Source organism: Centroberyx gerrardi, chromosome 10 (assembly GCF_048128805.1).
Source record: "Centroberyx gerrardi isolate f3 chromosome 10, fCenGer3.hap1.cur.20231027, whole genome shotgun sequence".
NCBI classification, from domain to species: Eukaryota; Metazoa; Chordata; class Actinopteri; order Beryciformes; family Berycidae; genus Centroberyx; species Centroberyx gerrardi.
In genome coordinates, this window is record NC_136006.1 from 13,144,987 (window position 1) to 13,166,536 (window position 21,550).

General features: G+C 42.4%; 1 protein-coding gene across 1 annotated transcript; it reads left to right on the top strand.

The window, feature by feature from the left end:
• The first annotated feature begins 439 nt into the window (after window positions 1-439).
• On the top strand, window positions 440-12,723 carry arsh (arylsulfatase H). Its single transcript, XM_078285922.1, has 11 exons — window positions 440-444; window positions 2,177-2,332; window positions 2,668-2,789; window positions 3,367-3,489; window positions 4,693-4,895; window positions 5,052-5,272; window positions 7,279-7,415; window positions 8,111-8,245; window positions 8,888-9,047; window positions 9,751-9,872; window positions 12,110-12,723. Exons 1-11 carry the CDS (start codon window positions 440-442, stop codon window positions 12,517-12,519), a joined length of 1,794 nt encoding a protein of 597 aa, XP_078142048.1. The 3' UTR covers window positions 12,520-12,723.
• Window positions 12,724-21,550: the final 8,827 nt, after the last annotated feature.

A 21,550-nucleotide genomic window follows, 5' to 3' on the forward strand; every position in this document is an offset into this window, starting at 1 on the left:
TTTTGACTTAGACTGCTGTAATCAATATAGGTATTCTCTTATTAAGAAGATAAACATTTTTGTAATTGGACTTTTGGCTCCAAAATATTTAGCTTCAGAAATAAAGCCACTGAGACAACTTAACAACGTGACAACTTACCCCGCTCTCCCCTACATATCTTAACATCTTCTTCTAAAACTCCAATCCCTCAAAAGCAGGAAACTAAGAAAAAGGATGACAACCAAGAATCAAGAGAACCAATCCTTGGTTTAGACACCCAGTGAGCAGAAGTTTTAACATGTAAAATTTTACCTGGCGCATTTACTCTAGACATTACGGCACGTGGGTGTGTGCGCTAATAAGTCAGTCAGTACGGTAGAGGAAGTGGGTGTGGCCAATGACGTCTGTGGAGTGGGAAAGTGTGAGATTTTACTTTATGAATCGCTGTATTGTTCCGTTATGAGGTGAGTCCATCTGGCCAGTTTTTATTATTTTATAACGACTTGACAGTTCTTCCGAATGAATTATTCTAAAACCAACTGAATGAATTTACCTGAAACTATAAAAATGAACGATGTGTCTGATTTGGTTTTTGCTGCTGACTTTGCTAACTTTGCCAGTTTGCTAGCTTGTAAACTAATGCAAACCCTTTATTTCTGCATAAACTTCACAGCGTGAAACATGAGGTATTTTGTTTGCACTGTCGCACCAGTTTGCACAGGAAACATTTTCTACGTGTGAATTTTGCATTATTTCTTGCTATGTGGAAAAGAAGTTCATGTTGTGAAGTTAATATTGTGCTGTGCTCAAATGAGCAATGTGAGATATCTGTCGGCAAGACCAAAGAATGATTTATAGGCCAACAATAACATATTGACCTCGATTTGTGCTCATTATCTTGGACACTTTGTAACAGTTAAATATTCCCTTGTAAAACGCTGCCATCTGCCACGATCAGTAAAATATCTACTGTAGGCCTTACTGCACGTACAGTGCAAAGTTTAAAGGAAATCATCACCCACTTCTCTGGTATTCCTCGTGGTAAAAGACAGGAACTGACAAAGTAGAGGAAATACTGAGGAAATGAGGGATACCAGGTATAAACTGTGGTGCTTAAAAGTAATTAGCCAGTTAGCATCCCATCATGCTTAGGGTCATATATAAATGGGGTCAGAGCCAGTTGTCCATTATTTTGGCTGCCACTGCTCAAAGAAGAGATCAGTGACTTGAGAGATGCATGTTTGGCAGGAGCAAAGCTGATGTTGAGGGAAAGACATCATCAACTAGGGGCAACTGTGGACAGAAATGCACCTAAATATATTCAGTAAAGTTGTGCAAAAAACACAGGCAGAGGTCTGCTGAGCAGTGGCAAAATATCATCTGGTCAGAGTAGCCTATGTGTGAGAAGTCTACCAGCCTGAGAGACTCTCCCACAGTGAAGGATCTCTTTCCTGGTAATCGATACGTCAGTGACTACTGAACTGCAGAAAAAATAATTTTGACACAAAATCATTTATACTTTAGCATTGACTAAGCCTCTTTCACAACATAGGCCTTGTCTTGCCACAGCAGCCAAAGATGTATTACTGCTCATGATTTCACAGGAAATAAAATAGAGCCTGAGGCCTGCAGAAAACTGTTTGTGTTTAGCAAACGAGTTGTGTGTTTTTTGTGGTCTGGGAGTGTTTTGGGATCTATTATCATGAAGATGCAGTATATAAAGCTATCAGTGTTGAGAATGGTTATAGCAGCGTTGTTTCTTGGATGCTGGACATCACAGTGGGCAGCAGGAGGGCCAGACTGTCATGTATCTGTGTGTTTACTCCTGTTGAAGTGAAGGAAGTCAATGCACCCCTCTAGTGTTATGAAAAAAACAAATCCCCTAATTACACTCTGTGGAATATGGCAATTAAGATGGTTAAAAAAAACAACCCTTTGATATGTTGTGTAGCTGCTTACACTAGATTATGGCACAAGGGAGCGTTACATTAGACCCTATGTATTCGTAACTGTGGGGTGTACACACATTTGGTTGCTAGGGGTTACCTGATGGTATCATCAGGTAACCTCTAGCAAGCAATGTGTACTTATATACATAGACAGATTTGAAAATGCAAGGACAGTATTTGGTGTTATATTTTTTTGTCATTTTAGTAAAATTAAGTCACCAAATCACTTTTGAACTTTCACCTTTAGGCCCCTCCCACTGGCCCCTCTTCTCCTCTCCCTGCTCCTGACAGCAGGAAGTGATGTCACGGGAGCAGAGGGGGACAGGATGCCCAACTTCGTTCTGATGATGGTGGACGACATGGGCATCGGCGATGTGGGTTGCTACGGTAATGATACCATCAGGTAACCCCTAGCAACCAAATGTGTGTGTGGTTATCTTACCTGTACAGTCTGAAAAGCATTCTCTGTCTCTGTCTCTGTCTCTCTGTCTCTGTCTCTCTCTCTCTCTCTCTCTCTCTCTGTTTTCATTATTGCCATCACCTTCTCCATCATCCCTTTCTGTTTACTGCATCACCTCTGTCCCATATCTCTAATCTCTATCTCATTCTGATGTGATGCTAGTAAACTTCATTTGCATCTCTTTAAGTGTATATCTCTCTTCACACTGTCTCTGCCTCTGTTGAATCTATTCTGTCTATTCATTCTGTCTATCTAATGTATCTACTCTGTCCCTCCAGGACTCCTAACATAGACAGACTGGCTTCAGAAGGGGTAAAGCTGAGTCAGCACATTGCGGCTGCTCCTCTCTGCACCCCGAGTCGGGCCGCTTTCATGACGGGACGCTACGCACTGCGCTCAGGTAGCACACACACTTACACATTTTATACTTTCATGAAAGTAGCGTCTGCACGTAAACTGACGCTATTTGACGCGTATTTGGGGTTGAAATTGGGGATTGAGGTCTCTGCATAGGTGTTGCGTACCTGACGAAGAATCTCAACTTCACGTCGAGTCTACGCAGAGTCGCACACTCTAATTGGTTGATCATAGGGGCGATCGTGACGGCGTCCAACTCTTCAAGCTCCAACTACTCACATCCCATTCCTCCAGCTGCATTGCTATAGTTGCGTCCATCTTTGTTTTTACCGGTGATTGTCATCACATCTGCTTAGTTTTGGTGCAATGTGATTTTTTTTTTTTTAACACTGCCACCCAGTGTTTGGGATTTCAGCATCATGCTGCGGGCACATCAACACAGAAGTATAAAAACTTTAATGTAAGCACCACCACGTTAATTTCGTGCAATACGTTCAACTATAAAATGTGCTTTACACAGTGAGTCACAAACACACATACACACACACTCAGGCATGCATAGGCCATTGTCTGTCTCTCAATTGCATGTGTGTGTGTGTGTGTGTGTGTGTGTGTGCCAGGGCTGGGCAGTACGGGCCATGTGCAGGTGCTGCTGTTCCTGGGCGGGTCGGGGGGGCTTCCCCCCAGTGAGACCACCTTCGCTAAGAGGCTGCAGCAGCAAGGATACACCACCGGCCTCGTGGGTAAGACGATGGTTGGGCTTTCTTGGTGTAGCTGCACAGGAAGACACAGGCATGTTCACACAGAGCTCTGTTCCACCTTTTGTACATGTTTATACAGTATCAGTGTGTAGGTCTGTCTATGTCTTGTCCTGGCTTTCTGCCTGTGTTTGGGTTTAGATAAGATTAGAAAACTTTATTGCACTCAGTGAGGCAATTTGAGGTGCAGCAAAGTACGTAAACACAATTACAATTTAAGAGTGTAGGATTTTGGGGATAAATCCAAACTAGACTATATGCAAGACAGTCAAGGACACCCATTCGTCCAGTCGCCCAGTCTATTTTGCATAAATAAATATTACAACAATTAGGTGGAATCTTTGCCATCTGAGTTCTCCCTCTTATACATCTTGGAGGATCTTCCAAAATAGCGTACCTGTCATGCTTTGTCCCACTAAGGAGAAGTTTTTGACTCTTTCTAGCTAGCTCTTCTGCTGAGACAGTCAGGAAGATGTATGTGTTCTTTTGTCTCCCTGTAGCTATTTCCTATGTGTTGGCATGCTAGGATTCTCCATATAGTTCAGGCTTGTCTGCTGAACACAAGCACTCTCACTTTCCCCTCTATTCCATTCATTATTTGAATATTCTATTCACTAATTTGAATGATTAGTATGTATTTGAATATATATATATATTTGCTAACCTCCCAGATCTTACTAACAGCATACAGCAGCACATAGAAACCACAATGGCAGCAGTTACAAAGGTTTGGTGCCCTGCAGGTGAGAGGGAGTAGAGTGTAAACGTGGATACAGGATGTTGAAGTGAAAGAATTACGAAAAGTGCAAACAAAGCGCAAGGCAGATGTCAAGGCAGATCTGTGTCTATCTACATTCCTATCTCTCCTATGTTCACTTTCCTGTCTCCGTCTCTCTCTCTCTGTCTGTCTGTCTGTCTGTCTGTCTGTCTCTCTGTCTGTCTGTCTGTCTCTCTGTCTGTCTGTCTGTCTGTCTCTCTGTCTGTCTGTCTGTCTGTCTGTCTGTCTGTCTGTCTGTCTGTCTCTCTGTCTGTCTGTCTGTCTGTCTGTCTGTCTGTCTGTCTGTCTGTCTGTCTGTCTCTCTGTCTGTCTGTCTGTCTGTCTGTCTGTCTGTCTGTCTCTCTGTCTGTCTGTCTGTCTGTCTGTCTCTCTGTCTGTCTGTCTGTCTGTCTCTCTCTCTGTCTCTGCAGGTAAGTGGCACTTGGGTGTGAACTGTGAGCGCAGAGGCGACCACTGTCACCACCCTAACCAGCATGGCTTCAGCTACTTCTACGGCCTGCCCTTCACCCTGTTCAACGACTGCGTGCCTGGGGAGGGGAGGGACGTCCTGGCAGACCTCCAGAACACACTCCAAAATCTGTCACTGATACTTGGACTAGGACTTGCCACACTGGTAAGAGTGGTTTTGTGTATATACACCTATAGCAGACACACATCAGAGGCTGGTTGTATGTGGTTGTGTATTCTGTTGCTGTGTGTGTTATTTCTTTCTAACCCCACTGTGTGTGTGTGTGTGTGTGTGTGTGTGTATGTGTTGTGGGATTTTCAGGTGTGTGTCCATGTGTGTGGCCTTCTCGAAGTGAGCCTGCGGCTCCTGGCAGCACTGATCTGTGTCAATCTCCTAGCATTTGCTGTGTGGTTTGTGCCCTTTGAATTCTTGGTGACCTGGAACTGCATCATCATGAGGAACCAGGAAGTGATTGAACAGCCAATGACAGTGGAGACGCTGCCCCAGAGGTTGCTGGGAGAGGCGCAAAGCTTTATAAAGAGGTAGGATGCGCAATCAAAATAACTGACAATGAACAATGAATGGGAGACAGATTTAGTGGACTCATATTGTTTGTTGACTCTTATATATTTGAATAATCTTTGTTGTGTAGTATTGTTATCAAGTCAGTGAAACAAAAAATGTAGCCTTATCATCAAAAATCTCCCAAGGTGTCCTCACCTTTGCCATCTTTCCAAATGCATTTTCTGTTGAGCAGCTCCAAATTTTACAACTTCTTGACATCGCAGATGTGCGTTGTAATTGATTGGGCTTTCTGCCTGAGACAGCACATGCAAATTCTTAAATGGAGTGGTATTCTTCTTTAAACACATACTGTCACCGTTGCCTGGGTAATTTCCTTTTTCCATGGTCAAAAAAATGCACTATAGTTTTTGACATACACGAGTCATTTGTTATTGCAATTCTTTTCCATTCTTTATTTGAACAGTTTCATTGCAAAATAATAACCATGTGGAAAAATGGAACTAAAACTCACCATGGAATGATCCCTGGAGGATGGGAGGTGAAGTTAACGTCATATCCAGTATAATTCTCATAGACTCTCATTCTAATTTGCAATGCTAATGGTTTTTCAAAAACAACCCACATGGTTAATGTTTAAAATACCAGGCATGGCTGATGAGATGCCTTCCACTTTACCTCTTCCTGTCATTGGCTGGCATCCAAGCTCCTCTCCTCTCCTCCCCTCTCCTCTCCTCTCCTCTTCACTCCTCTCCTCTCCTCCCCTCTCCTCTTCACTCCTCTCCTCTCTCCTCTCCTCTCCTCCCCTCTCCTCTTCACTCCTCTCCTCTCTCCTCTCCTCTCCTCTTCACTCCTCTCCTCTCCTCTTCACTCCTCTCCACTCCTCTCCTCCCCTCTCCTCTCCTCTCCTCTCCTCTTCACTCCTCTCCACTCCTCTCCTCCCCTCTCCTCTCCTCTTCACTCCTCTCCACTCCTCTCCTCCCCTCTCCTCTCCTCTCCTCTTCACTCCTCTCCTCTCCTCTCCTCTCCTCTTCACTCGTCTCCTCTCGTCTCCTCCCGTCTCCTCTCCTCTTCTCCCCTCTCCTCTCCTCTCCTCTCCTCTCCTCTTCACTCGTCTCCTCTCGTCTCCTCCCGTCTCCTCTCCTCTTCTCCCCTCTCCTCTCCTCTCCTCTCCTCTCCTCTTCACTCCTCTCCTCTCCTCCTCTCCTCTTCTCTTCACTCTTCTCCTCTCCTCCCCTCTCCTCTCCTCTCCTCTCCTCTTCACTCCTCTCCTCCCCTCTCCTCTTCACTCCTCTCCTCTCCTCCCCTCTCCTCTCCTCTCCTCTCCTCTTCACTCCTCTCCTCTCCTCTTCTCTTCACTCCTCTCCACTCCTCTCCTCCCCTCTCCTCTCCTCTTCACTCCTCTCCTCTCCTCTCCTCTCCTCTCCTCTTCACTCGTCTCCTCTCGTCTCCTCCCCTCTCCTCTCCTCTTCTCCCCTCTCCTCTCCTCTCCTCTCCTCTTCTCTTCACTCTTCTCCTCTCCACTCCTCTCCTCCCCTCTCCTCTCCTCTTCACTCCTCTCCTCTCCTCTCCTCTCCTCTCCTCTCCTCTTCACTCGTCTCCTCTCGTCTCCTCCCCTCTCCTCTCCTCTTCTCCCCTCTCCTCTCCTCTCCTCTCCTCTCCTCTTCACTCCTCTCCTCTCCTCTTCTCTTCACTCTTCTCCTCTCCACTCCTCTCCTCCCCTCTCCTCTCCTCTCCTCTCCTCTTCACTCCTCTCCTCTCCTCTCCTCTCCTCTCCTCTTCACTCCTCTCCTCTCCTCTTCACTCCTCTCCACTCCTCTCCTCTCCTCCCCTCTCCTCTCCTCTCCTCTTCACTCCTCTCCTCTCCTCTCCTCCCGTCTCCTCTCCTCTCCTCTCCTCTCCTCTCCTCTTCTCTTCACTCTTCTCCTCTCCACTCCTCTCCTCTCCTCTCCTCCCCTCTCCTCTCCTCCCCTCTCCTCTCCTCTCCTCTCCTCTCCTCTCCTCTCCTCTCCTCTCCTCTCTTTAGGAATGCTGATCGTCCATTCCTCCTCTTCCTCTCATTGGCTCACATCCACACACCACTCTTCACAACCCCCGCCTTCGCAGGCAGAAGTCGCCATGGTCGCTATGGTGACAACATGGAAGAAGTGGACTGGATCATAGGTGAGGGAGGGCTGTGAGGAGGAATGTGTTAATAAGCCCTGTTTGTATGGGAGCATTGTATGAGGACCTCAAGGAATTGAAAATTCTGTCCTGCGTTTCAATTTGCATTTTGCAAGGCTGTGAATTTGCACAAGATACACTGCACAGTACATACCAAGTATTTTCATATTTGTATTGAGTTAAAACCTTGAGACAAAAATCTGCCGATAATGTTGGACAATTGCATTTTGCATTACAATTCATCTCTTTTCTAGACAGCAATACTTTGTTCAGTGAGTATTTGTTACATATTCTAAGCAGAGATGAATTATGAATGCATTGTAACCATGTTATAAGTATATATGCCCTATTCTTATGTAATAATCACATAAATGAACATTATACTGTATTATGGCATGCGTTGTAATGCATGATGTAGCATGTAAAATCTAGTATGACTGTTATTAGACTGTTATTAGTTGTTATTTATACAGTTTCCCCACAACCTACTGGGCTTTTTTGTACAATGTGTATATTATATAATAGGCCTATCATGTCATGTACTGAGTGTATTGATTCCAATCCACTTAAAATGTGTTTATAATGTTCTTATGATACCTTATGAGCAACACTTCATAAGGTATCCCACATAATGTGTCACCTAATGTGCTTCACCATCTACAGTATGTTGCTATATTTGTGCGTTGTGTTTCTAGGTAAAGTGACAGAGACGGTGGATTCCCTCGGCCTGGCCAGTAACACTCTGATGTACTTTACATCGGACCACGGTGGACACATAGAGGATGCTGACGCCCGCGGCCAGAAGGGAGGCTGGAACGGCATCTACAAAGGTAGATGATGTCACAGGTTGCTGCTACAGTCGTCCACAGTCACAGCAAAGGCACCTAGATGCTTCAGAAACATTTCAAGTCTCAAAACTTGATGGATAATCTATAAACACAGTTGGCAAGGCAGCATTTACATTATTTACATTCACAGCAAAGGACCGCTAATGTATTCAAATGAAAAGACACGCTTGCAAACTTAGAAGGACCCGATTGTCTTGAGAACGATTTAAATACAAATATCTGCCAAGCAATTTCATCTCTCTTTTGTTTTCACTCCCCTCCCCTCCCCTCCTCTAAGTAATAATGCTTGCATTAAAACATAATAAAAAGTTTGGGTTTTTCAGCACTATTTAATGACTCTAAGATTTTCCCCATGTCGGCCAAAAAAACAGATTAAAGAGGACTGTGCAAAATGAAAAAAACTTTAATCTCAGGGTGGGAAAGCTAAAGGATATAGATAATTTAAGCCGTTGTATTAATGCTGGAAACTATTATTGTACTTTTCTTTGACAGTTTGATATTGATAACCATAATATCTTTGATGAAATGTGTGTCTTTTTTGGTCTGTACATCTACATTTTTCAATGCAATTAACTGCTGGGAATGGAGATATTCACGATGCGTCACTTCTCCTCTCCCCTGTAGGTGGGAAGGCTATGGGGGGGTGGGAGGGGGGGATCAGAGTGCCCGGTATTTTCCGCTGGCCTGGCAGACTGCCAGCTGGGAGGGTGGTGGACGAGCCCACCAGCCTCATGGACCTGTACCCTACACTCAAATATTTGGCCCAGGACACACAGCCAGACAGGTAAAGAGGCCTTCTCTCTCTCTCTCTCTCTCTCTCTCTCTCTCTCTCTCTCTTTCTCTCTCTTTCTCTTGCAAAATGGTGCACATTTATGAATGTTTGGAGGCTGCAGAATGAAATATGTACAGTGGGAGAAGAGTGTTTGACTTTTGGATTTAAATGTTGATTGTGCTTGTGGGCTGCCAGCGCTACAGATACTAGTATATGCTGGTGTGTGTGTGTGTGTGTGTGTGTGTGTGTGTGTGTGTGTGTGTGTGTGTGTGTGTCAGTTTTTCCTCAGAATTGTATTCTGAGAAGGGTGGAAAAGCCTCTGAAACAGCATTTACTATAGAAGATGGGACACTAAAACTCTCCCCTGAAACCCATACTATTGAAATTCTTTTAGAGTTAGCTTTCGAGTTAGCACACTCTGGTGTGTGTGGATGTGTGTGTGTGTGGATGTGTGTGTGTGTGGATGTGGGAGTCGATGAGCTTTTAATGTGATTTTAGTTATTTGTTCCTCTGTTTTGTTGTGAGATGTTTCATTAAAGAACATCAAAGGCCAAGTCTCTTTCGCTCTTTCTCTCTCTCTCTCTCTCTCTCTCTCTCTGTCTGTCTGTACTGTTGCGTTCATGCTCTCTCTTTACCTTGATCTTGAAACATATTTTTTTATCGCATCATATCCTCTCTTTCCCTGTTGCCCTCTCTTTATTTTACCTTCTCTCAGACTGTTAGATGGCTATAACCTCATGCCGCTGTTAGAGGGGAGAGCAGAGCGATCAGAGCATGAGTTCATGTTCCACTACTGTGGCGTCTACCTGAACGCAGTACGCTGGCACCCACCTGGGAGTGAGTACACACACACACACACACACACACACACACACACACACACACACACAAATCCTTTGTTTTCCATTCTGCTGAAAAAAGGCAGATGTATTCATGATATTGTGGTTTTAAAGTGGAATTTATACTGTACATTCAGACAAATAACATGGAATTTATGTGAAACAAATAAATAATCTTTATTTATATAGTATTTATATATTTATATACTATAATATAAAGTATATTTATTTACTTTTCAAAACAAAGTTACAAAGTACTTCACTACCAACAAAGATAAAAGACTGACAAAGGACAGATCAATAAAACAGAAAGATCAATGAGGTAAAACAGTAATAAATTAGTAAAATAGAATAAAATTAGGTAAAAGAAATAGACCCAGCCATAGGAAACAGGGATAAAAATTAATAACTGTCAAAGGTAATCAAAAAAATCAGAAAATCGATTCTAAAACGATCAGGCAAGCAGTGAAGAGACGCTAAAATTGTTCAGATATGATCCCGTGTCTTAGTTTCAGTTAAGAGCCTTGCTGAAGCATTTTGAACTCATTGAACCTGTTCTACCTCTTTTTGATAAGGCTGGTAAACGGGGCGTTGCAGTAGTCACGGTGAGATGAAATAAAAGTATGTATAATCCTCTTTGTATCGCTGAAATTCAAGATGGACCAAGGGCAGGTCGAATTTGGCTGGAAACACGCACAGGGCCGATAACAAGGACTTCAGTTTTGTCCAAATTGAATTGAAAAAAGATTAGACATCCAGTCCTTAACATCCTTTAAACAGCATCCATACAGGGGAAAAATAATTGGTCCAAGAATTGGGTCCTGAGGCACTCCACATGTGATCAAGGACTGTGAGGAGACAAACCCATCCACAAACACAATTTCCTGACGGCCAAATACGAAGAGAACCAGTCTAGGGTGGACCCTGAAATAAGGACCCACTGCCTCAATATGTCTATCAGGCTACTATGCTCTACAGTATCAAATGCTGCACTAAGGTTAAGCAGCACTAACACAGTGTGTTAGTACACAGCACTCGCCTGCATCGGCATTCATCAGGAGATCTTTTACAACCTTGAGAAGGGCAGTTTCAGTGCCGTGCCGCTGACGGAAACCAGACTGAAATCTCTCAAATATGTTTTGGGTAAAGGTAATTTTGAAATAGGCCCGTAGTTGGTGAGAGCAGAAGGATCAATACTGTTTTTTTTTTTTAAAAGAGGCTGAACACAGGCAGTCTTAAAGGATTCAGGGACACAACCAAAGGACAGCGGAGAGCTGTTGAGAATAGAAAGCAATCTGGGTCCTGTAGATTAGTTGGCATGGTGTCCAGGGGGCTGGAAGACCACCATAAGTGGTCTTTAAAAAACCATAAGTTCCTTAAGAGAGATCAGCCTAAACTGACTCAAAGTATCTCGATAAGAACAGGATACATCAATAAAGAAAATAGGGCGTGAAATCCCAGACTTGATGTCCTTAATCTTAGCTTTTCACAGTCAGCATTTGAGAAAACGAAGACACCAGGGGGAGCGAGGTTCACAAGGCAATCAATAGTCATCAGTATTTCAGTGATGACTCAGTAGTTCTGTAGTAAAATAAACAGAACTTACAGAACAGAATGTATAAAGAGAGTGAGAATGTATTTGTATGTGTGTGTGTGTGAGTGAGTGGGCGCAGCATTATGATGTAACTCTTGCTCTTTAGATGAGGCTCAACGTCGCTCTTTCTCTCTCTGACTTCTGAAATCTTTGAGGATTAGACAAAATACAAAGACTTTGAAATACTCAATACATGTTTTCGCCTATCATTTGCTCAAATTATGTCTCCAGTCCAACAAGGTTATTTTACTTTTTCAATGGGTTTTAGATGCCTAGAAGACAACATAAAAGTGCAAAAAATAATTTTAATCACTATCAGCCAAATAATAATGCTTTGTAAGTGCTTATAATTCTAAATTGATATTGATTGCACAGTATATTGCAAGACAAAAACATATTCTTTGCCTATCTAGACAGATATATTAATTAAATGAAAACATATTTAATGACTATAGAAAAACACGTGAACATATATGAAACATATATAAAGTAAAAACCCAAATCCAGAACAAAAATGAAAAAAAATGAAAATGGGGAAAAAAATAAAATGGATTTTACTGGGCTCTACCTTTATGTATGTGTGTATATACTGTATACGTGGGCATGTGTTCACTGGTGTGTATGTGTGTGTGTGCGTCCAGGTGACTCCATCTTCAAGGTGCACTTCTTCACTCCCAACTTCTCTCCCCCGGGAGCCGGCGGTTGCTATGACACCAAGGTCTGCTTATGTCACGGAGACCATGTGACGCACCACAACCCCCCGCTGCTCTATGACCTCCTCCACGACCCCTCGGAGTCCCGCCCACTGACCCCTGATACTGAGCCGCGATTCGCCGAAATCCTCGAACAGACCGCCGTAGCTGTGGAGAGGCATCGAAGCACGATCACAAACAAACAAGTGTCCGATGGTACTCACACACACGGCGACACGCACACACACGCTGTTCCAAGCCAGATGACTTGGGAGAAGATTCTGTGGCGACCCTGGCTTCAGCCCTGCTGTGGGACCTTCCCATTCTGTGGCTGCAAAGAGGACACAGCACACACTTAAAGGAAAAGTTCACCCTAAAACACTTAAACACTGTTGGAAAAAGAGCTATCTTTTGTTTTGGAGACCATTTTGTTTTTTGGTGGTGTATTTTTCTTATTCCAGCAGCTAACTGGCCAAACACAGACAATATGACGTCACATTGAGATATTTCCAGCGCAGCTAGAATGGAGTTTGATATTCGATAATATATCAGTACAAAAACTATTGAAGTATCGAATATTGTGATATTTCCGCAATATTTCCTCGGTATCAAATATCATTATAAATCATTATAAATCATGATAAGTAATAATAATAATCATTATTATTATTATTATTATTATTATTATTATTATAATTATTATTAATAATAATAGCCTAGAGATTTCATGTAATTTAGAAGAAATAAAATAAACAAAAAAACCTTGGCGATAGTTGTTGGGCATTGGCAATAATATTGTATTGCGATATTTTGACGGGACAGCATTACAGTGTTACATTTCGGATATCGCCCAAGCCTACTGTCAACACCACATTGTGGTGTCAGTCCCTCAGATTCAAAGAGCAAGGGCTTCTTTCTAGACTCACCAACATTGGAAAATCATACAGGGAGAAATCCATCATAGAAGCAGCAGATCAACAGCGGTCTCAATAGACCATAATGCAATGCAGGCACAGCTCGCATCTTTGCAAATCTGTCCCGGTAGCTTGTGAAATACAACGCCCTCTTCGACAACATTTTAGTAATTTGAGAGAGCAGGCACGGCACATCACGGCAGTGTTCTCGCTCTCACTTTTGCTCAACTGGAAAAGCCATTCTGCAAAATGTAGGAAATCACTAACTGAAGTTGAAGTAGACGAGGCAGGTTGAGTGAAAGTGGGTTCGCCAAAAAATTAATCACAAGATAACTCCTGGAATGCATTGAATGCATGAACATCACAGATTTATTGATGATATACTGTATCACAGTGTAAGAATAACTGAGGGTGGATCTTTCCTTTAACATAAGCCTGCATACACAGAAACATACATGCAAACACACAGACGACAGACAGTGAAAACAGACACAACACAAATATGTACACATACAAATTCACACAGGTAGATCTGAAGTATGTGTGTGGTTTACAGTATATACATTCAACATTCAGACACTATGTGCACTCCAGCAGTGATGCTCAAAACTGGGAGGGTTGCAAGATTTTTGGAGGTTGCTTATAATTATGGTTTTTAGTCTTTGTGTTAAATGCCTTCTTTGTGAATTAATGGATATTTTCAGCCTCTAAGCTTATTCCAATTCTCAAGTATTCAGTCTCAAGTAAGACTGAAAAGAGAGAATAAATATCATTTGGTGCTTCCATTCTGCACTTTATACCTGCAGCAGGGGGTTGCAAGTAGACATACAGTAGTTTATTTTTGGGGGGTCACAACACACACATACACACACAAACAAACACACCAAGAACAGTTTGTCTGTAGCAAAGAGTAGCAGAATATTTCAAATGTGTATTTATGATATTTCAGATGTGAAAATATGAAGAACCAAACTGCTGTGAGGCTGTTGAAGTTTTGTTATTATTGTTTACCTTAAAGTAGAATTTAAAGATCCAGTGCAAAGATTTTAATGAAGTCAGGAAAAGTTTGCTATGGATTTCTGTTGTGAGGAGTGTAATTTTTTCAGTTTTTGATGGTTATTCTAATTTATTATAACTGCTTTAATGCCCCTTTCTCTATACTCAGCCAGTTCTCAGTTGGTTGAGGAGGCCTGACCCTGTCATGATGCTTAGCACCACCCATATATTATTGGCAATCATGTGGTGCTTAAGTCAATTCTTTTTGAAAAAAAACATTCCATGCCAAATATAAAGTACAAATCAAGGGTTATCAAACCACATGTTAACTTTATTAGTCTGATGGGGAAAATATAATAGCCTAAGCATGTTCAAAATAAGGACAGAAGTGAGAAACTACAGCATTATTGTCTTTCTACACCAGCCTACGTTGCTCTGACCAGCCACCAAGGCAAAGTAGCATTTCTCCTCTCTTTCCACGCTGTGCCTGGCTGTCTGACAGATTAGGCATTCATTAAAATCTGGGTTTATCTGACATAATTTTCACTACATATCTAAAAAGGTTTGATTCTGTAGGGTTAGGGAATAGTTTCTCAAAAGGCATTAGTCAAATTTCCACAACACTGACAGCTATTTTGAGTAATTTTACATTACCATACACTCTGTTAAACAATACCATGAGATTGGGGAATGTGATTCTCATTGCAATTGACCTTAAAGATTGTGCAAAACACACAGTTCTCTCTCTCTCTCTCTCTCTCTCTCTCTCTCTCACACACACACACACACACAAAAAGAACGAACAGTGAAGAACAGAGAAACACTTCAGATGTGAATTATGGAAAATATGAAGAACTGAACTAATTTGATGCTGTTGAGGTTTTGTAATTCTTGTTTTGCTGAACACTGTAAGGACTCAAGGACCTGCCAAAGAGATAACTAGATATGTTTTTTTAAATATGACATGATATAGAGTAAATGAGAAAATAATTAAATGATTTTTGTTCTTGACACTTTTGGCTTGCAGAGCCATTTGGAGGAGATAGTGTGGGAATCTGTCTGTGTGTGTATGGGTGTTGCAATGAGCATTAACATTGCATCAGCTCAGGGAATCTCTCCACTGGAGCAAAATCACATCTGATCATTCAGCCATTAATGAAACGTATAAGGAAGTACCAATCTTGTTGAAATGCCTCAGTTTCATTTTTTTCAGATTAGTATTCATTAACACAGAGTTGTTTTCATTAAATAATGCATTATGCATAATAATGAAATGCATTGAGTGTACTCTACATTATTACATTGCACATACTGAATGTCATATGGAATAAAAGAGGATGCGTCTTTACATACATGGAGGGAGACGGGTGTTGCAGATTTCATGTAGTGTTCAGTGATTAGTGATTAAAAATCTGTCAGTTGTTTTGTTTTTTTATTTCCTGAAAGGAGAAATAAATATATCGCTGAAGCCCAGAAGAGGAGCTACAATAAAAGGGGTGGACCAAATTTATAATTTTTAATTTAAAATACTCCCATTACTGGGTCTCAGTGAAAATTAATTTTACCCTTCACTCCAGGAAGCCTTGGCCACTCTTTCTTCTCGCTATCTCGGTTACTCAGTTGTTTACATGCAGGCTGATATCGCATTTATTGGATTAATTTGCTTCTGTTGCAAATGACTTCATAACCAAATTAGAGTAACTCAGCTCACCCCAACCCGATTAAGACTTAATGGTGATGGTGATTTTCTTATATAAAGTTAGTCCAGTGCAACAGTCCAACTTTTCATTCAGGGTGGATAGAAAATACAGTTGTAATTGCTTATGTGACACAGTGAACATAAATCCATCGTCTGTAGTTTGGACTGACTGCCATCAGGGGGCAGAGTCAGACTGGGTTTGCCCCTCAATCCTCTGTGTGTGTGTGTGTGACTGAGGGAAAGGGAGAGAGAGCGGAAGAGAGAGTTCAGCTCAGTTCAGTAACTTTAGGCTATTATCTCTTAAAAAGGAAATCAGTGTGCTGTGTGGTATTAAAAAAGACATTTCAGTACTGTGCGTGCAAAACAAATAAACAGATGCGTAGTTGTAAGTATAAATGTATTTACATAAGTAAATACATATATAAATGTTTGTAAATAGTTGTAAGTATATAAAAATGAAGTATTGCTCTATTTAATGTCATATTGCAGCAGTAGTTGGAGGTGTAGGTTTTGTTTTTAGCTCCAGTAATCACAGAAAAACCTCCCAGTTCTCATCTTCCTCACTCCTTCTCACTTCTCTTCCTCCGCCTTTTCCCTCTATCCTCCTCCATCTCCTTTCTCTCTTCCTCCTCCTTTCCACTCCTTTGCCTCATCCTCCTTAAAATTCCTCCCACTCCTCCTCCTCTTCATCCTCTTCATCCTCATCGTTTTGATAACAATGTGATTTTTTTTTTTTTATCCCCAAAAGGAAATTCTCTTCCCACTCGCTCCCCTCCGGGAAGGTCAGAGCTCAGCTGCAGAACAGCAGCCATGGAGCTGGTGGGGATTCAGAGGTTTGCTCAAGGAAACGAGGGACGTTTGCCGACACTGGGGCTTGAACCCGGGTCTGTTTGACCACTAGGACACCCTGCCTCCCCCAAAGGTTTTGGATAATAAGTGTTTGTAAAGTCTGCATGAGGGGAAAACTTCACCATCATCAGCATCAGTATCATTTATTATCATCACCATCAAAGCTAACACCGTCTCCCTCCAGCAGCGCCTGTATAGTATGTCAGAACATGAAAGTTTGCAGTCTATAATTGCTCTCTTCCCTTCCCTCCTCTCTTTTTCCTCCTCCTCCTTCTTTATCTCCTCAAACTGTTTTCGGCATCTCTTCCTCATTGTTGTCCTCCCTCTTCCTCTTCCTCCTCCTCCCGAATTTTTACATGCATCCGCAAGTGAGGAGGAAAATTTCATTGTCATCACCATTGTAATCGTCAGCATCATCTTCGTAATATTTACCTCTCTCCCTCCAGCAGAGCCTGTATATCAAACATTCAGCGAGTTCATTACAGTAGCCAGTCTATTATATCTCTGACAGTAAATCATGCGGTCAACCGTACATAACGACATTCGGCTGTACATCAAACTTAATGATGGCTGGTGGGATAGATGTGACAGGCAGTACAATATATCACGTCACACACACACACACACACACACTTAGCCACATAGAAACAGGCAGGCATACACAGGCGTAAACGCACACAAATGTGCGTGCGCACACATGCACTCACTATATCATGTTGTTTTGAACAGATCAGTGGGTTTCTGTAAAGGTCAGTGTTTGACGAAAAACCATAAAGCATCTTTATAGCCCGCTGTTTACACACACACACACACACACACACAGCTTGCTATAGATAGGAACATCGCATGGCAGCCTGCACACTGGGAATTGCTCTCATATACCCAGCATGCTACACACACACACACACACCAGCTGAGGGGCTGTTGTGGATTTGTTGTTTTTCAATTCATTTGTGGTTTTATGCCTTATAGTTAGAAACATGCCATGAATAGAGCTCATTATGGACCAGTGAATGTTTTTTCAAGTCAACATTGTCAGCCAACTGCGGCGGAATTACTTTGTTCTGGAAAATCTGTTTTCCATAATGGCAATTAGCTATCGCTGCCACCTGAATTCAATGAAAATGTGGAGCATGGCTAGTGTTTTTTTTATCTTGTATTCAATATTGAAGTTTTTTCACAATTATGAAAACATTTCTGATAACGAGAATGTCTACACACACACACACACACACACATCCAGCAACAATTGTGCTATCAGTCAGATTGTGTACTGTTGTGGAGGGAGAGAGATTCAGTTTCAGAGTTTCATTTCATTCATACTCCATTAATCTACTGCTTCTTGACCAATATCCTCTCTTTGTCTGTCCTCTCCCATCCCTCCATCCTCCCTCTCTCCCTTTTCATTCCCATTCATTCCATCACACCTTGGAGACAATTCTCTCTTGTCTGTCCAAATCACTCTTCATTTAAACCGCTGCTTTACTTTTGTAGAACATTTTCACCTTTTAGCAAACTTGCAAACTTCATGAATGGTCAACAATATTGGACACGCTGGGTACCTGAAGTCACCACCACTCGCTTACTTTAGTTTCCAAAAAATATAAATAAACAAGGCAAAGTAGACCCAGATAATGTTAATGATTAAGTAATTTTGACTGTCTGCAGTTATCAAATTGAATGCAGATAGTGATAGCAGATCAACCAACCTGCTAAATTTGGAGGTTGACCACTCCTCAACCCTTATGGAGGTTGACCACTCCTCAACCCTTATGGAGGTTGACCACTCCTCAACCCTTATGGAGGTTGACCACTCCTCAACCCTTATGGAGGTGTGGGCACCTCCACAAAAACAGAAACACAGCTCAAACACAGTGAAATATCCCTTTAAACTCAGCTAATCTCAACCTCCTTCCCTCCACAACAATACATCCTATGCCTCCCTCTTCCGTAACGGTCTCAGTGTCTGAGGAATCATGACAGAACTGGAGACCGGTAAACAGAACGTCTGTTTGTTGACAGTGGAAATGAGGGGAAGAAAGGGGGGGGGGGGAAAGAATCATACATGAAAACGCGGGCAGAGGCTCTGTGGCCAGTCAGTAGCCATATTGGTTCTGTTCCGTTCAGCTGAGGTTTTGCTAAAACCACAACTGACCGCTGCGGCCAAGCAGTCGCATACCATTACGATCTACAGCCGATGCCCAACGCAGCGTGCGGTCTCTGCGCTCATATCTCGATTTCTGCCTTTTTTCACTGAAAATGAGAGCCAACATTGTCTCCAGTGGGTAGAAAGACCCGGAGCTCCGTGACCCATGGACCAAATAACAAATGCATTGCGAAATGTTGAAAAGTATGTGTGCATTAATGGGGAAAATAGGGGAAAAGTCGAGATTGTGCAGATGCAAGGTTTCTGCAGGATACTGACAGCACACAACACACGTCTTTCACAACTTCCCTAACGCTAACCGATATCGATTTATCCATCGATCCATGCAGTCTGTCTGTCTGTCCGTCTATCTATCTATTTATTTGGGAAAAAAGGGAAAAGGAAAAACAACAGATAATGTCAGTGGTTAGTCCGTTGCCAGCTGCTCCATTCTGTTGTGTTGGGCTGTGGCTGCAGCTACCACAATGGATTGCTGTGGTGAAACGGCAATTACACACCATTACAACACTATTACATTAAGAAGCTGTGTGATGGAGTGAAAGGGATAAACTCTGTCAGGTATATCAATGAATGAGGCTTTTAGAGAACAGGATGAAGGAGTTTACGCCGCTATTCGTGGGGATTGGATTCATATGTGTGTGTGTGTGTGTGTGTGTGTGCACGCGTATGCAATGTATGTGTTTAAAACAAACTACAGATATGTATATGCATGTATTGTTTTGTTTTTGTATATGTCACAAATGTCAGTGAAATAGAGACAAATTTTTGTGCATGTACGTATCCGTTTGTGGGATTGTGTGTGTGTGTGTGTGTGTGTGTGTGTGTGCACGCGCGCATATGTGTTTTCAGCAGTTCTGGGATGAATTGTTACCGTGTGAGAAGGCTCCGGGGGCTGAGTTGTTGTCTTTGCTGGGGAACTTTCACTGCAGTCACACACACAAACACACACACACACACACACAAAGACACGCGCGCACACACACGCACGCACACACACAGCCTGTCTCTCTAAGCCCCTCACAATCTCTGCATGGCTTTACTTTGGCTTTGCATCTAAATGTAGATCTCATTCTGATCACCAAGAACTCAGGGGAGACAAACTGCAGAGACCATGTTGTGTTGTAATGCCTGGAGTGCGCTCTGTGTGTGTGTGTGTGTGTGTGTGTGTGTGTGTTTTAAGTGGGGTACAGTATGTTTGGTGTGTGTCATGTTGTGTACCATCTGGTCAAAATTACCCCTCACAAGGGACATGGCTTCAGGCAGGGAATAGGGCACTTGGACACACACACACACACACACAACACACACAATCAAACCACATAACATACCTCCTCCATCATACACACACAAACACACACACCCTAAGTCCTCACACATGCATTTTCTAACTTAAACACATAATGTAGATATACCTAATAGTGACAAACATGCAAACACTCTTTCAGTCATTAACACACACACAGACACACACACTCACACACATTCACAATCACAAACCGACACACCTCCTCCTGCTGGCTTCGGTCCCATTACAGTCGGCCCCTCCTTGTTGACAGGAAGTGTTTAGGGAGGTGGGGTATGATGTGGAACAGATAACTAAATAACTAGGCTAATGGGGCAATGCTAGCCTAGCACACACACATACAAACACACCAGTTTGGCAAATACACACACACACACACAGGCTCTGCACTTAACCTCTCCCTCCCTATCATTCTCCCTCACAACTTGACAGTATTTGGCCTCATGCTCTTATCCTTTTTCCAGCTTAGCACTCTCTAGAGCAATGGCTCTCAACCTTTTTTGGTGCCGAGGCACGCTGCGATCCAGAGCAAAAAATATAGACTGCAGCAAAATGCTAAATTACTCCCTGTTACTGGAACGGCATCAGAGTAGTGTGTGTCATTAGGGAGAATTACAGGTTTTCCAAGAGCGACCACCTCCCACATCTGACACCTCGACTTACATACACACACATACCACAACATTACAACATTTCAACTCACAGTTCAGACGTCACAGTGACGTCAGCGGCTAGTGATAGACCCTGCAAAACCTTATACGACAGGCTACCTGAAAACAAAAGTATAGTGTAGTAGACATACAGTAGGCTGCATTTTCAGTTACCCTGTTGTTTTGCAACAGTTTTTAGGGTTTGGGAAATAACTGATTTACATTTCACTGTATCACAATTCTGTTCCGTTGTTGAGCCAAGCCAGACAGTTTACTTCTGATGTTGAAATAAGTCAAAAGTGTATATGCTTCCACATGGTTCTTGGGAATCTTGTGAAATTATCTGGCATGGAAGACCCTAATGTTTTAATATTGACTTTTCTGCCAGTCTGTGGCTGGTACTTTTCTGTCTGAGCTAAAGCAAATTTGTTCTCACTGACCAAAGTTTGAAAGGGGGCTAATGTGCAAGGTGGAGAAATTAAAAAAAAATAAAATCCCGTAGTTCCAAAACCTGCATGAGCCTTGATTTACACCAAAACTGATTATGCATTGAATTTTGCATACACACAAAAAAACACAAAATCCAAATTTTCAGACCCTAAGTGGCAGTGATCAAATCTCTTCTTGGCTGTTTTAACAGGGAAAAAAACAGAAAAATAAACTCCATGTGCGTACAGCCATGAAAACATCATATTTGTTAAAGGGTTAAAATCAGACTACAGAGCCCGGGAGTGGCCATTGGGAGAGAAAAAAAGTTATATCGTGGACTCGATATAACTTTTTTTCTCTCCCAATGGGTTCTGTAGTCTGTA

Coding starts and splice junctions, on each gene's coding strand:
- arsh (XM_078285922.1), top strand. Junction 3,490..4,692: donor ATACACCACCGGCCTCGTGG/GTAAGACGATGG, acceptor CTGTCTCTGCAG/GTAAGTGGCACTTGGGTGTG. Junction 8,246..8,887: donor CTGGAACGGCATCTACAAAG/GTAGATGATGTC, acceptor TCTCCCCTGTAG/GTGGGAAGGCTATGGGGGGG.